Consider the following 17795-nt stretch of genomic DNA (forward strand, 5'->3'; position numbering starts at 1 on the left):
AAACCAAACTATTTTTAATTCTTTCCTATTTTAGCAAAACATGAGACTTCTTCCAGGAAAATATAGCCTAAAAATGGGAAGACAGTTAATGAAGGAGAAGTAATTTTAAAAAGAAGTGGTCTGTAATGCCTGAAATAAATGCAGACCTCAATCTAGCAAAGTACTTAAACTTAGAAGTACTTCACTGAATCAGGGGTTTAGGATGATAATTTAAATTATTGCAACTCAGTAGTGTCATTCAGAACTAGTAAGTATCTACTTACAGAGGCAGTGATAAAATTAAGAACATTCAGTGGCAATTTATTAATAACTTCTTGGTTTTCTCATTATAATACAAAGCAAATTTCAACTTGGGTCAATTCTTTAAGGATAACATGCTGCATGCTTTAAGGGACTAAAATGTGAAAAAGAGATAGAAACTCAAATTGTATTCTCTGCAGAGATACTGACAAGCTCTATAACCTTGGGTGCATGATTTAATTTTTGTGATGCTCATTACTTATCTGTTCCATGGCTTTAGATCACATAAAGAGAGTTTAAAAATATAAACATACAGACATATACGCTCCCTAATTAATCAGCTAGATTATAAAACACTTTGAAAACATAAGTGTTAGTAAGATATGATGAAGAAGATATCATCTACCAATTCACTGTAATGTTAAGGAGAAAACTGCCTTTTTCCCATTCCTTTTCCTCTCCCACTTAATCCCCAGAGGTCTAGCTCAGACCAGAGCCATTGACAGTAATAGGTACCATAATTTAAGAAACAGCTTCTTGATGTCTATTATGTAAAATAAAAATCAAGCAATCCCTCCCTATTAATTTCACATATATCTTCAGAATGGATACCTACAGAGAAAGCATTCTTTTGATGGACATGAACTGCAGCTTTCCCTCATGCCCTTCAGAAATCTAACAGCCTGCAGCTTACATCCTTCTGCTCCAAGGACCTTGCAATGCTCAGATCTCTATGGAGAGCAGACTTCCCTGAAACCCTCAGTAAGCCACACAGAAAATAAAGTTTAGTGGCATGGGAAGGGAGTGGAAGGGGAAAAGGTAAAAGTCCAGCAATGTGAAAGAAGAATCCCAAACATTCGTGCCGTGCCGACAGGAGGACTATCCATCCCATTTATCAGAGAGAGTAACAGCTTCATAAAACAGCCACAACAGCAGTGCTAACATTAAATCTGTTATGTTCCCAGCATCAAAGCAATTAGAAATGAAAGATCACCTGTTCTTGCCCCAACAGAGCAGCCTCTCTCTGATCGGGCAGGGTCCTGGGTTACACTATGGGTGTAACAGTGCTGAGCAATCCTGGTGCTTCAGCAAAATAAAACAAACCTTCACAGCAAGGCAAGATTAGAATTGTTGATCTTTACCTCTGCTCAAGCTCTCCATTATACTGAATTTGCAGAAAGATCTGTAACTTCTGTTAATGCTAGGTGGTGTTAAAATTTAAACGCCTAGATCTTCAATATACCTCATTTTTGTCTCTAAATCTGTTTCCCTGGTTTTGGTCTTTTGGAGACCAGAAATAAATGGCCCTGAAGAACCTTGGAATAAACTTAAGTAAAACTTAAGTAAAGAAAAAACAACAAAAAAAAAAAGGCAAAAAAAGCACAGAAATCACACTGTCTTTTAAATGGCCTACATTACTCTATATTCACATATTTACAGCACTGTGTATACAACAGACACACAGCAGAGGGAGTTAAACACTTCCAGGAGACAATTTGGAACTCAAAATGACAAGAATGACTTTGTAAGTAATTCTAGGTGAAGATGACTGCTTCATCTCCATCTTTATGCTGGGAATATATAAAAGGACCATTAAGAGCCTTCAGCCAGGTGCCCTGCATCTCTCTCCTCTTCCTTTTAACAGGGATTAACTTCTCCCTGTGTTAACAAGGACTCAATGCCCTTCAGCAGTGTTTTTATGTCTTGTCTTCCCCTCCTTCACTTTAAAATGTTTTATTCATTATTAAAATGTGCTAGCTAGAACAGACTATTCTTTTAGATTGTTTAAGCAACAGATTTTTCTTAAATCTTCAGACCTAAGGAATAGTACATTGCTCAAGCTTTTCATAAACACAGAGATTTGCTTTAAATGTTAACAATATTTGACTTTGCCATGGAGGAGTGCTAATTAAAGGAAAAACAAGAAGCATCTGTAGAATATTTTTACATCATTCAGTTAAAAGATGAAAGACATGTTACAGAATGTATGGAACAGGGCAACAGGTTTTATTCACCACCAGTAACCTAGAATTTTGCTTTTTGTGAGCACAAACCCATAGATATAAGTATATTTCTGAAAATGCATTATGGTATTAAGTCTGTCTTGGTATTTTGAGCTCTTTTCAGAACAAACTTAGACCTGCAATAATAAAGGCAGCTATCATATTCCTACTTCACTCCAATGCTATATTAACCCTAATACTTTAGCTAACTATAGTGAAATACAACTTACCTTAAAAATCAAATCCTTTTTCCCATAACGAAGCTCTTTCAGTTGGGCTTGAATCTTTTTTGACTGAAAGTGAGGATAAGCAAATCAGGGTTTGTTTTTTTTTTTAATTTTAAATATTAAACAAACATTGTAAATTGTGAGAACAGCAGAACCTAGATCAGATTTAAATAGCACCGTCCTCTGACCCGGACAATACAATTATTTGAGCTATGGAATATATTCCACATCACCTAAAAACCAGTGAGAAAATGTTCACCAATCTGAATTATTCTGAGAGCTGTGTTTGATAAAACATACAGTTTCTGTGATATACAAGGTATCCAAATAGGCTGCAGAGGAATCTAAGAATTACAATTAAGGTATAACTCATTTGCTAAATATCAAGCCTGTGATGAAATTAAGAGTCATAAAAATACAAAATACATTCAGTGCAGGTCAAAAGCATGTGTATGACCTGCAACTCTCTGTGATAATATTTGGTTATTTTGTGGATTTTCTGTGCTTCAAGGGAGAGGGAGGATCTCTTAGTAGAGTCATTAAATTATCCTTAGGCTTCATTCTTAGATGCAAATATTAAAAGAGATACAATCACAGAAAAGATCTTCAAGTTGATTACCAAAGGTTCAAATATTCTGCAGATAGGTGTGGTGGTTTGACCCTGTCTGGATGCCAGGTGCCCACCAAAGCCACTCCATCACTTCCCTCCTCAACTGGTCAGGGAACAGAAAATATTGACTCATATTAATTTAGGCTGGGTTTTTCGGACATAGAATTTCTTTTAAGGTCATTGCACCTTGCCAGAATGAAACCAAAGCATAAGAAATTCATCTGTACTAAAATTTTCCTAATGATTATTGAATGCATTTCCTTCATTAGAGCCTGCACCTTTTAGCAAAAGGTTCATGAGGATAGAGAGAGGTTGCTCACCAGTTACCATCATAGGCAAAAGAGAGTTGACTTGGGGAAACTACCTGAATTTATTACCAATCAAAATCAGAGCAGGGTAATAAGTAGTAACAGAAAAGAAGGGAAGAAAATAACATCTGTATTCCTACACTGTGACACGTTTGAGACCAACAATGGGGATAAAGGAAGACAACAGATTTTGAAAGACTTAAAAAAAAATACTCCTAACCCTATTATTTCCTACCTTTGAGAATTTATCAGAAAGTTGACCTCCTAAGTACTGTTCTCTGACTTAAAAGGCAGAGACTCTAATGAAGGAAATGCATTCAATAATCATTAGGAAAATTTTAGTACAGAGGAAACTTTTCATGCTTTGGTTTCATTCTGGCAAGGTGCAATGACCTTAAAAGAAATTATATATGCAAAAAACCCAGACTAAAGTAATGTGAGTAAATCAGATTCACATGTAATGACTTTGTTTTTTTTAACGTAAGGAAAAATAAAGGGAATGCTCACATGAGTGCAGGTATTGAGGAATTTGTCAAAAATAGGGCTTTTGTATCACTGAATATCTACCTCACTCTTCAGTAGAGGGGAGATTTCTCTCCTCCAGTTTCACAGTGACCCTTTTTCCCTTGAAATAATGAAACATTCTGGGAATCAATAACAGTAGATCTTTGCTGTCTCAATGTTAATTTCAAAACGGGCCTTTGGCAATTCCTGGCTTAGTGCAGACATGGAGATCATGTAAATGAAATCAGTTTGATGTATGTTACAGATGTATGTATCTCTAGAGTTATATCATAGGCACACCCAGATGATTTCATTTGTCTAAAACTTGAGTTTGCAACTTGCTTTCTAATACACTTGAGCTGCTTCTTGGGAAGTCACAAAAATTAGTTGGGATGACAGCACTTCAGGAACACTCACCATATAAACATGATATATATTCTGTATTCTGGTCTGTATATATATACATACATACATACATATATATATATTCTGTATTCTGGTGTGTGTGTGTATATATATTCTTGTATATAGATATATTCTTGTAGAGATATATATATATATATTCTTGTATATTTTTTTTTTTGTTATACATATACATGTATATGTATAATACACCAGAACCTCAGTACAAAACACTTTAATGCAAAACTTTCTGAGTACGTTAGATTTAGAATAGACAGGGATCTTCCTTACCTCTTCTGCGTGCATCCCACAAAGCTTGTTTCCTGACAAGAGCTTGTTTTTGAGGCTTTTGTTCTGAGAGTGGGACAAAAAAGCCAAAATAGTTTATTAGTAAGTGCTACTAAAATATTAAGGGACTCTTTAACTATTTGACCATACTGACTTTATTTTTTAATTGGATAACATCTTCAAGTCACCAACAAAGATACAAAGAAAACAAGAGAGATTAATCAAGGCACAGTATCCTCTTATAGAATTCTTAAAGGCATTTGCATTAGAATTTGCTTCAACATGAACAGGACTGTCCACAGAGACCTTCCCAGAACAGTGGCAACCAAAAGCAATTTAGATTTAATAAGTTGAGGTACAAAAGGGCAGGAAAAAGCCTCTAATCCTTGCTTGGTGTCAACTCCACAGCTCAGTATCATTTTCTGCAAACCATTTTAACAAGTGAGTAATAGGGCCAAGGTCTCATCCTTGACCTTGGTGATCAAAATCAAGGGGTGTTTCTGCTAAATTTTATAATTTAAAACTGCAAGTAATAAAACCAGTAGAAAGTTAGTTACCTGACAGCATTCTGCCAACTCAATATGGTTTTTCATGTAGGAGTTTTAAATGTATTTCTTCTCATTTTCAGGGGAAATAAAAAACCCAGAAAAATTAATTCTTCACAGTAATTATTTTTCCACGACTCACTCGTATTATCCCATAACTGGCAGTCAGGGGTGAAGATTTCTCTGCAGTGTGAACCTCTTTTAAACTGCTCAAACCCATAAGTATTCAATAAACAGAATCCACATTCACAGTACTACATTCTAGTTCATCTTCTCTCTTCCCCTCTCTCTCTCTGTTCCCAGTCCTTCAATTCCCAGTATTTACACCTCAAATTACTAACAAGGTGCCTCTGGGCAGGTCATGCCTCAGCAGCATTCAGCAGCTCTCAGGCTCCCAGAACGAGAGCTGGCACCTGGCATGACAATGAGCTTGTGCCAGATCCAGGCTTGGCTTCTTCATGAGTGCAGATTCAATACCTGCACATCTCTTTTCAAAAAGATGCTCTAGTCCTGAATTTTTTTTTTGTATTTCAGGGCCATGAAAGAAAAAGCACTGAGATTTTAATCCCCTCTTCCAAAGTTTTTTCCATCTTACACAAAACAAAAGAATCACTGAAGACAATTAGTCTAACAGAAGACACACAAAAATATGTGGATTCATTTTTCACCTTTTTTTATTCAACCAAATTATCTATTTTAATAGATACATTTCAACACCTACTAGATTTTTTACTTGAAATTATTCATTAATAGGTCTGGACAAGAAAGCAAATTTGCCTGTCAGTAGATTTCACATTAATACTTCCTTGGAAAAGAAGGGATATAAAAATGCAATTTATCCAATCCAATTATATCAAATTGAATATTGTTCTGTCAGTCATAGGCAGACAATCCAAGTAATGCATCTAGCCAGAAAATTTCATAACTTTCATGCTTACGTACTTTTCAGAACTATTGTAAAGGTCTGGGTCTAGGTCATAGCAGGTGTACTTCTCATGAATGCTTCTTTAAGCTACAGCTGACTATGCATATTATTTAAAAGTGGTATATTTTTATCTGCAAAGTGTATTTCAAGATTTCTGAAGGCAGCTGAATTTTCAGAGAAGCTATCTTTTAATGAACTTAGTGCTCAGCAGCTGCATGTCTCATTATCCATAATTATTTCTCAGAATCCAAAACCTCCATTGATGATAAAGCTGTGTAATTCCAAAATCCCAGCAGTTCAGGATTTAAATACAAACATTTACAGGCTTATATTCCTGGCAAATATGAGCAACTATCAGACCCAATACAGGCACAATTTCCCACAAACCACATGATATGCTAGAAGTGAGCTGCTCACTCTATGACAGGCCATCTACACAAGTGAAAAATCTAAAGTATCTCTTTTTATACATATCCTATTTTAGTCTATATTTTTGCAAGCTTCTTAGTTCTACTGGTGCTTCTGCATTTCCAAACTTCTGGGTTTCTTTGTCAATAACAGAAATTGCTTGAAATAAGAGCATATCTGTTTACATGCCCATCCTTTAAGGCTAAATTAACACAATCCACATGATGTTACAGCTGGGAGTCTGACACCTATTTTGTGGTATTTGCAGGAAGCACTTAAAGACCCAGATGATTTTGAGACATCTAATCCCTTTGTGCTCTACCTGGCACATTTTTTCCTCAACAGCACAGACTTTTTTTTCCTGTTTATTTTTTCCCCCAAAGCCTTGAATAGGCTAAAAATTGCCTTTCTGTGCAATGTCCTCTCCTCACACACTACATGGCAGCTGCTGCATTCAGCTGGAAGGCTGCCGCCATCTATTTGCATCTCCAAAAGGCAAAGCTGAATGGCACTAGGGTATGTGCTGAAAGGGCAGAACTAAATAGGAAATAAACAGAAATAAATAGGAAAATATTTTTACAGTCACAGAAGAGCCTGAGATTGCAAAATTCACAATTTGGCAATAGAAAGTGAGGGTGAATGCAATATTTGAAAGAAGAGGAGCAGCTATGAAGGAAGCATTTTCATTATCTATCTCTATATAGCTGTATGCAGATTATTGTTTCAAAACCTACACATAAAATGCTATCATTATTTAAATGTATAGCACATCCAAATTTATGAGATTTTTTAAAAGCAATGTGTTCAGTGTTTGGAGGCAGGACCAAAATAACATAACATTTCCTCAAAATCATATAATTTAAATTCAGCCAAGTTTCCAAAAAACTGATATAAGTGGTTACTTTCAGGGAACTAACAAAAATTGTATAAAAATTTAATAGAAGGCCATTAGGCAGGTAAAGCTTTTGGTTTCTTTTCCACACAGTAGCTGATATTTGGTGCCAAAAGAAAGATTCCTTTCAAAGTCGATTTTCTAAAATTTGCTATAAATACAGTAAATATTGGAAAAGTCTACTGACCTACCTAAGCAAATCTCTAACAGTCAGACAGTTTGAATGTTGATTAATGATGCATTTGTGTTCAGTAAGAGAACAGATTTTTTAATGACTGCTCAAGAGGATGAGACTGATATGCTTTATTAGAGTTTAAAGGCTCCCAGGTCAGTACCCCAGTACCTTTGTGAGATGGTATCCAATAACATTATGGCCTGGCCATGCCCCCCTCCTGACTACTGTAAAAAATTAATCCAAAACTCGGACACATTTATGATTTAAAAAGCAATGTAGACATTTTTCAGCTTGACAATGTATATACAATCTCACAGACCAAAGAAATCAGAGATTCCCGTTGAAATGGAAGCTTTAAAAAGATCAAGTTTTCATACACATAGACTCAGAGTAGTTTAGAAAAGCAAAAGAATTGAACAAAGCAGAAAAAGACAAGAAGCCTGGTTGGCAAGAGAACAAGGCATCATAAGAAGCAAATATTTTCAAGTGCAATGTTCTTTGCAAAATGAAGGAATGGAAAGAGAAGCTATATCCTGATTTAGGCAAATTGTGTGCAGAGAAAGGGATAAGGGGGAAAAGAAATATAATGCTGCCCAAAGACCGAATTTCAAAGTAAATTCAGTTTAATACCAATAAACATCATTTAAAACATGTTACATACTTCATTTGGAATTTTGGGATCAATCTAGGATTGATATTCATGGCACACAAAGCTTAAAAAAAAAAACAATGTAGGAGTTTGAGTTTTTAAAAATTTCATTAAGAATCTCAGTTCTGATGTTGCATTTCCCTTCTCCTCCTCTTGCTAAAATAAGCAACAAGAACAAAGTTTCACTGTGTGTCAACAACCTACAGAACTTCCTTTCTGAAAAAGCAGCAAAATTACAGAAGTGTGCTATCAAACTAAGCACCACTAGCATGGAGTCAACCACTGCATTCAATAAAACACTATTTCTAAATGAACACAGCCATTTCTGTCTGCTTTTCTGTTCAGAGAATTTCACTTTTTTGCCCACTACAGTAACATGTTTTACATATGAAGCCAAACCAGACTCTCTTCCAACATGAAACCTGAATTGAGATGACAATCAAATGCTCCCCTTACCTCGTTTTGGAGGTCTCGTATCATTTTGCTCTTCCTTTCCATTTCAGTCTTCAAAAAGTTAATCTACAATTTTAAAGAAATACTGAGTGGGAGTTGTTGAGATGTAATTGTAAACACTAATTTTTTTTTTATGCTTTTTAAAGTTTTGGAAAAAAAACCAAGCACCAAATCAAAAAACTTTGCTTACATACCCAACTGGTATAGGCCACAGTCAAGTATTTGATAAATCTACAAACATTTGGCATATTACCTAGAAAACTTAAAACAAGAAAATTGCTGTATGTAAATAGGTTTACTTTAGTTCTGTACCAGTAGACATAGTGTCTATTTTTCACAATAGTAGTTCAATTTGATCATCAGAGAACTGAAGATTTTTAAAACAATATTAACTGATTTTCTAACAAAAACATTTTCCCCTCTAAGAACACATCTATCAGAGCAGGTTTCTAACACAGTTATTTTATTTGAATGATACAGTGCTGGTCCTAATTAGATAAAGATCTTTCTTCTACTCAGAACCACCCATGGAATAAAGTGTGTTATACATGAAACCATTCAAACATGGTCTTTAGATCCTACTTAAGTCAAAGACTTGACTTGGAAAGTAGAAATTCCAGTCACGAGGCTTGAGACTGAACGTAATCAAAAACAGTTTAAAAAATTATTTTTACAAAAGAGTTTTTTCAGGACTGAGCTTTAATCACAGCTTATGGAACACAATGGGGGAAGGAGGACATCATTATAAACAACTAGGATTAAAGGAACACATTTCTGTATTGTTTAATTTAGCAAAATACGCATCCCCATTTACCCTACGTGCCATGCTGTTGACACAAAACTCTACCCAGGGTCAAGGGAAGCTACAGCTGTTCTGACATTGCACCATAAAAACAAAATCCTGCAAGAAAACAGATTCAGATTACAGAGACATTGACCAAAAGGTTAATGGTTTGGGTGTCAAGGACATAAAAAAATGAATACTGAATCTACGTGACACGACCGCTGCTCCTGTAATCATGTCCACACTCAAGCAGACATGTCAGTAATTTAAAAAACACCACTGAACTGACAGCACTCTCACCTGTATCAAAAGCTAGTCAGACAATGCTATCATCACTGCAGACAGAAATGCAGGCAGGGGTCCATGAAACTAGAAACCTGACATACATAAGCAGAACTTCTTTTACAAACTCTGCCAAAGTTCTGTCTGAGTGCTTTGATCGTGGAAATTTTCATTTCAGATCCACCTACAGGCAGAGAATGATGCCTTGTTCAGCACCTGCCTAGTAATGACATCCACAAATACTGAAATTTAGAACGCATCTAGATAATAAATATGAACATTTTTCAGAACAAAAAAACAAAGGTCATAATCAAAATATCAGATCAAGATGAATGGGGAGGAGCACAATACAGCTATTTATTGTGGTTACTTTTTTTTTTCAGCTGTTCAAAGGAATTGCCAGCTACCTACCCTTAAATACTGAGGAAAAAAAAAATAAATATACTGACCTCCATTAAAGAGTGCTCCCTTTCTTACATCTATCTCTCAGGAATAGTAATATTCCTTCAAGGCACTTCACTTCTAGCTATGAATATATATGAAATAATTAAAGAGATGCGATACAAAAACGATTATCTCTACATAGCTTGGATCTTCTAGGGAAGAGGCATTTAAGAGAGTCCAGTACTACAAATGTATCCAGTAACCTATGTTGGTTAATTTTTGTTACTACTATTCACATACACATGCATCCATATATCACTGATATGGACACCTTACATAGTGCAAACCTACCCTTTTAGCTTAGCTGGAAAAAACCAAAAATTAAAATTAACAAATTAAAACATTAAAAATATTTTTGCATCACGTCCTTTTTCAAAAATAAGAGAAGTATTATTTAGGAACTCTAATTTTTGCCTTTAAATTATAAAAGCATTTTAAGGGTCTTCTACTAAGTCTCTAACAAATGAAGAGCCACTGAGTCACAAAGTATGGATATGGAGAGTTACATACATACATTTATATGACTTGTCTACCAGAGGCATTAAAGGGATAATTTTACTCTCCATTTAGGTGTACCCATGTATATATAGCTTCATGCTTTAAGGCAGATCAATCTGTGTCAGACCATCTGCATGATGCTTTTAGCAAATCTCAAGGACAGGACATAATACAATTTTCCAGAGGAGATGTAAAAATACTCCTTTCAGTCATCAAATCCTGATAGTATGATAAACAACAATAGACATTTATACCCAGCTCTAAATTAACAGCAAAAAAACCCCAACATTCACCTCTTTCCACATGTTGTCTGCCTCTAATTGCTATCTGGCTGCAATTATGAGAGTATGTAATGAAAACAGATTGTTCTAAGGCTGAACTTTTCAGTACTAAGCAAGGACACGGCTTCCATATCCTGGAGCAGTCATCCAAGGTACTCAGAGCTTTGGGTGTTTCAGGGCTCATTATGTTTATTAAAAACAACAGTTTCCATCCAGTGGCCTTTACTCACAGCAGTTGGTGACCTTGAAATGTTTAAATTAAATTTTCCCCCATCAAAATGGAGAATGCTTTAGCAGATGGTAGTGATCTAATTATAAGAGTCAGACAATAGGAGTTATTCATGACAGGATAGTAAAATCCCAATGTAACATCATTACTGCACAGCCAAGACTCAGCTGTAATTAAATTTGCTTACTTCCAGACTTCTTGTATCTTGCTCAGGATTAAAATGAGCAGTTAAGGTTTAACTGAAATTCCTTCATTAACACCTGACTATTCTGGCCATATTTGAAAACCCTAACATACTCAGTGTTCATTTTCCTTGTCTACTTTTCAAGATATATTGTAAAAATTGACTTCAAAGCCAGAGAGAACTGTCTAGGTTATTATGTAAAACATAGAAATTATTCTTTCCTTTGGGCAAAAAGTGTTCTACAGAGTGCTAAATACTTTTAAAAGCAAAGCTAAATAGATTTCACCTATTAGTCTTTCTAAGATGAGTGTAACTTTTAAGCTGCAAGTTATAGTTTGATTAGTAAATGAAACTTTCAACAAAGGAACATTTAGGACTTTATGAATAGTCATAAAGGCTTTTATTAGGAAAAAACCCCATTTTTTGAAGGGAAAAGAACATCAGATCTTTTTACTAAAAATCTTCCATGTATGGGGATAATGCTGAATCAAATTCCTCATATTCTGTTAACATTTTATTACTAGAAAAACCCTACTGATTTAAAAATGCCCATATTGTTTATGGTTCCTTTATGTAAGTCATAAATAAAGTGTTACCTAATTCTAATTTCTCATAATGAACACTGAGCAAAAAAGGAAATTACACAGACAAATTTTCTCCTTTATTTTGACAGACAGTACTGTAACTGTACTGCCAAACAATCCTTTAGCATATCTTCTTTAAAATTGCTAGCATGATATAAAACACAAACAGAATAAAATAGAAATCACAGATTAAACTTACTCTACTTAGCCAAACTTTTTTTGAGTATTTCCATATTTCTTTATCTTCTCCCTCATCCAGAGCCAGCCAGCTCTTTATATAAACTTTAGCTGCAGTTAATGGGAAATAAGTTTCCAAACTTGCTAAAGATGTAACTATTTCTTAACATGCATACATTAGCATGAAGTACAGCCAAGCAAAGAGTCAGCCTCCCAAAAGCCCTGAGAGCCTTTTAACCGAATGAAGACATACAGAATCAATACTTTATTTATTCAAATTCATTGAAAAACCCCAAGCAAACAAAACCAGGCTCAAGTTACATGTGCCGCTTGCTCTGTGCCTTTTTGTTAACAAAAGTGAAAATCAGTCCATGATCTCCAACTGTTTCTGGAAGAAGTGGCTCCACTTCACATTTAGAGAAAACAGCTTGACATTACATATACTTTTTTCACTGCATGAAAACTTAATACAAATTGCTTAGGTATTTGATGCTAAGTGCAGAACAAAAAACTTTTTCAACCTTTAATGATTGTTAAAGAGGACATCAGTTATTTGGAATGACGTCATACATACTTTATATGCATATTGTATAACTAAACCCAGTATGAAATGAACCTTCTGAAATGTTTTTAGATATAAAAATAATCTACAGTCATAGAGTGAGATGATCTGTAGAGAAGCCTTGCCACACACTGCACAAGAAGATATGAATGTAAAGTCTAATGTAGAGCTGTTGTGACTCCTTTTTTCTTCTGCTTTGGTCAAAGTCCTTGAGTAATTTCCCAGTTATTTTTCATTTAATTTGACTTAATTCTTGTGAATTCTTACTTACACTTTTACACTGACATAACAAAGAACACCTTCAGGCAGGTGTCAGGTGTTAAATTTACACAGCCATACATACAGCAAGCATTGTATTATGCCTCCTGCACAAATGCAGAAAAATGTATTTCCACCTTTCTCCTTCCCACCAGTGCTTTATCAGTCTTTGTGAAATGTAACTCTACTTTCACCTACTCTGATGAAAATCAAGATTTATTTCACCAAGTCCTATAATATAAATTGTGCTTAAATTGGACTAGAAACAAGTTTCACAATTAAATTAAAATTAAATTCCAGCTCCTATTCTCTCAGTAGTCTTGCATTAAAGTACTTGAACCTTCTTTCCCAGATTTCACACTGTTTTCAGAGAAACCAGGTATAAAATAACCTTGTGTGTCAGGAATAGTATCTGTCTCCATTTCTATTGCAATTTTCATCTGAGGATCCTGAGGTACTTTTTGAATATTCATTCAGTCCCACTGTACTGCTGAGCTTCACTATGTACATTGTACTCTGAGGCACAGAGAAGTAAACCACAAACCAAGGACACAGTTCTGATTTCCTTAGAATTGTTAGCAAGTTTAATATGCTATTAGTGTCAAGTATTACAATGCAGCTCGAGAATTCAGATTCTTTAAGCCATGACTCTGTCCTACACTCAGAGGTGCTCTTCCTGGTTTCTACACCAGGTGATATTTTGCTCACAGTTAATGGCAGATATTGTTTTGTGCAGAACAAATCTTGTGCTCTTCGAAGTGCTAGAGTGGGACTGAATGTACACAAGGCACTGCTGCTCAAACAAAAAAAACAACTATATAACAAACACCAGCAAATCCATTCACTGTATCTGAGGTTTATGTAATCCACACCTGAATTAGTCTTGAGTATCGAAATCTAATCAAGAGATTCAATAACGAAATGTTTTCCACCTTCCATTTGTAGGACTAGAATTCATTGTGCTGATAAAGTCAATAGGAACGCGTTCCATGCACCTGAAAAAATGTCAACTTTCAACCAGTATGTTCTGAAACTGCTATACAGACCATATAAAAAATGTCAACTTTCAACTAATATGTTCTGAAACTGCTATACACTAGATTTTACATTCATGTCTTCTTGTGCAATGTGTGGCAAGGCTTTTCACTAGTGCTGCATGAGTGATTCATCAGAAACAGGTATCAGTGTTATTATGCTCACACATCCATTTTTTTTACTTATCAGAGACAACCAGATTGGTCCACAATCAAAGCTGTTTCTACTCAGAAGGTAGGAAAACATAGACACTCACATTTTGTTCACCAAGGGAACAAAGCCACATACAAATCATAACCATACACAATAAGGCGCTGTAAATATTTGTTGAATTTAATAATTACATTTAACCCTCTGTCTCGGACAAACCCCTGCTTTGTGACCCTGGAACACAGCAAAAATCTTAGTAAATAAATCAGTAGTTATCCAATATGAATTAGAAAATAGATGTATAAACACCTCAAGCAGGTTGTTTTCAAATCCAGAGCTCATATCAAAAAACACTTAAGGTTTGAAGGAACCTCTGGAGATTATCTAGTCAACTTATGTTCAGTTGTGTCCATGTTACAGGAATATTAATAATCAACATATGAAAAATTTCCTTCTTTCATCTTAGTAAACATGATTCTACTTTTTTTTCCCCCTACAATAGCAAAATGTGTCTATTTATGCTCCAAAACATTACACTGCTGCATGAAAGTCAAAACAATTGCGCAGTTTGTCCAGAAACAGAATTTCAATAAAGCATGAAATCTTAATGGGACTTAATAATACCTTCCAGAGTGATAATTAGTTCTACTATGGTCAAAATTAGACACTCTACTATCCATTTTGTTGCTGAAAATCCTAAGTCCTAAAAAGTCAATAGATGTATGACAGTCTATATCAGTATAGATGACACATGAGGGTCCATAAAGGTCATCTCACCAGGGAGAGGACTCAGGCCTAAATTTCCTGTCTAAAGTCTCCAAAAGTGTATAAACATCCCTAATTCCACAGAAATAAGGGAAGACGGGAATCCTAATATTTCAGAACATTAGAACTTTTTCCAGGTCCTTTCTTCTGAAGCTTGCAGAGTACTAACACATATGTGAAATCCATTCTTTTTTTACATAGTTTTTTGAGCTAATAAATTCTCCAGGCAAGATTAACATAAAACAGGAAAAAACCCAAAAAAAAAGGAAAGAAAGAGAACCACTCACGGTAGCCTGCTGCTTCTCTGCTTTCTCAGCTGCCTCATTAAGCTGCTTTTGAAAAGCTTCCTGGAGGGATTTCATTTCCCTAGGTTATTGAAAACACAGAACACAAACTTCAACACAAGTGACCATTAGGAAACACTTATTCAGATTCAAAAATGGACCTTTAATTACTCAGAGTAGCAAACAGATGTATTTGTCTAGGAGTCTCACAAATTAAATCTTAAGGATTCCATGAAGTATTGTGCCAGTGCAAAATAAAAATTATCTATGATGCAAAGTAGCCACTCTTTATATCTGCTGAATGGCCTGCTGTGCAAAACATCTGCCAGTGCATAATTTCTAACAAAAATGACTGGCACCAAAAAAGTGAGGAAAGCAGGCAAGTGAAAATCCACTGACATTCAGACATACTATTATTAATAAGAACTAGTTTATACCTGCTTTAAAATAAACAAATAAATCATGCTCTGATAAAATTCAACCTCATATGGCACTTCCTAGGGACAAACAACAAAAACTCCAGTAGAAGATTCTGGCATAAAAAGAAAGAAGAACAGGATAATTGCTTTATTTGAATCTAGTGAAAAACCTTTGCATTACTGATTCAGTCAGAGACTTTCTCCAAATTGTGTGAGTTTTCTACCCGCAGCATGTGGCACACTTTGGAGATGCAGCAAAGAGGTAAAATGACAAATTTCATGACAGCTGCAGAGCTTTTGGAGGATTGCTGCTTGCACGGATGAACTCTCAATGAAGATCAAGCCAAAACTGGATTTACAGACAGTAACGTATAGTATTTTAGCCCTGTGAAAACTAAACTGAATGGGAACCACATAATTTTAAAAGAACTTGCTACCTGCTGGATCATCTCTTTTTTTAGCTGATAACCCCTACTACTTTCAGCAAATTTGGCAACACTAGTACAGAACAGATTTAACTGAAAAAGTGATTGAGCAGCATGAAAACAATATACCATCAGCACTAACAGATGCCATCATTTCACAGTGTCGGTGATACACAGATATACAACTGGAGGCATCATAGTCAGTGATCAAGTTTTACTTGCAACTTGGGAATTATTGAAGAATTTGCACAAAATGAATTTTAAAAAAACCTATTTTGAAGTCAGCAGAACATTTACTTACAAAAGCTGAAATTCTAGTACTCTGAACTTTACTGCATCATCCAGCACTGTAGAATATATTCAAAGTCACACTCACACCAAGTTTGCAGCTCATGTTTGTTCAAAGAAAGATCATAACATTAATACTGGGATATATTTTGAATTTTGGCTTTAATGAAATAGATTTAAGCATAATACTTATCACTTTTCTTCATTTACTGCAGATAAAAGGAAGCCTGAGGAGCCTGGCAAATAAACTGGGAATTTTCTCTAATGAAATTCTATGAGGAAGATTCCCTGGCACATTTTTAATACCTCTTTCATACGTTGAACTTTTACACCTCTCTGGAAATTAAATCTAGTAAATCTGTAAACTGCTGGCAACACTAGTGGCCCCAAAGCATTTCCTTGTAGTATACTGTAAAAATATTTCATTTTCTGAACGATGGAGCGGGCTGCTCAGCAGTAGATTGCACTGATCCACATTTATTTCTGGGAACTGCTCTTGTGCAGAACACTCAATGTCTGGATGCCTCAGAAGCAAAAGTCAACATGTATTTTTGGGTGGAACTTGAGAGACTGCAAGTGGTGATTTACAGAGGAGATCAGAAAGAATATTTGAAATATGTAATAAAATTTTCTTTTAGCAGACTCAATTTTCCCACCTGCAACTAAGATCTATTTACTAAACAGTCCATTAATATTTTTAATCAATTCATGTCTCAATTTCATAAAAGAAAGCTGCACAACAATCAAACTACCACAAAACTGCATTCATGCATGATGAATGATTTTGTCTGTGCTGAGATGTACACCTACAGTCACATCAAAGCCACATCAGTATTTAAATAGGACAGTAGCTAAAGTCTTTCCTTTATGATTTAATATATTTGTCTGGAACACCTGAAAGATTGCTATGTATCACAGTAAAAATAAGAAATTCTACTGGTACTGTATTGCAGACCTTATATATTGGGTATTTAAGAGATGAAGGTAATTTTCTCACATGGTTTCTATGCAGCAATGCAATTCCATATGTACTTCCATGGGCACTTCTACAGTGAATATAGAGCTAAGACAGCCATGGAATTTAGTTATTGCATTTTTAATAATAAAGGAAGTATGAACTTAATAATTTTTCTTACTAAACACTTTTTCCTAGGGAGAAATAGGAAGTATAGATGCACTCATTATATACAATTTTTCCAGCAAAAGTAGTCACTCTATTAGCTATGTTTTCTGGTTACTGAAATTGTATTAATGTTGCTCTTTGCTGGGCTGAATTTCAAGAATATAGAGAGCACAGAATGATGAGACTTACTTGCAATGAAGCACCGGGGAAACTGAGACTAAGGACTAGGTTGGGAACTTGCATTCCCACTGATGGGAACTAATTTTTCAGGTGCTCAATGAATAATTTGAAATCATTAATACTTTTTTCTCTTTCTAACTCCATTCATCACAAATATCCAGTGGAAGTACTCCTGTTTGCTCATGGACTAGTGATTTTGAGTGTCTACACACAC

The 17795-nt window shown here is 35.2% G+C and overlaps 1 protein-coding gene across 1 annotated transcript in view; it reads right to left on the bottom strand.

The window, feature by feature from the left end:
* LUZP2 (leucine zipper protein 2) overlaps positions 1-17795 on the bottom strand; it is a 77329-nt gene that overhangs the window by 19888 nt on the left and 39646 nt on the right. Inside the window, exons 4-7 of the mRNA XM_054283638.1 lie at positions 15150-15228; positions 8633-8695; positions 4586-4648; positions 2474-2536 (exon numbers count right to left, since the gene is read on the bottom strand). Of these exons, the coding sequence (XP_054139613.1) occupies positions 2474-2536; positions 4586-4648; positions 8633-8695; positions 15150-15228 (268 nt within the window). The remainder of the gene's footprint in view (positions 1-2473; positions 2537-4585; positions 4649-8632; positions 8696-15149; positions 15229-17795) is intronic.

The sequence above is a fragment of the Melozone crissalis genome, unplaced genomic scaffold (assembly GCF_028551555.1).
Source record: "Melozone crissalis strain CALT ecotype California unplaced genomic scaffold, PUWL_Pcris_2 ptg000038l_1, whole genome shotgun sequence".
Lineage (NCBI taxonomy): Eukaryota > Metazoa > Chordata > Aves > Passeriformes > Passerellidae > Melozone > Melozone crissalis.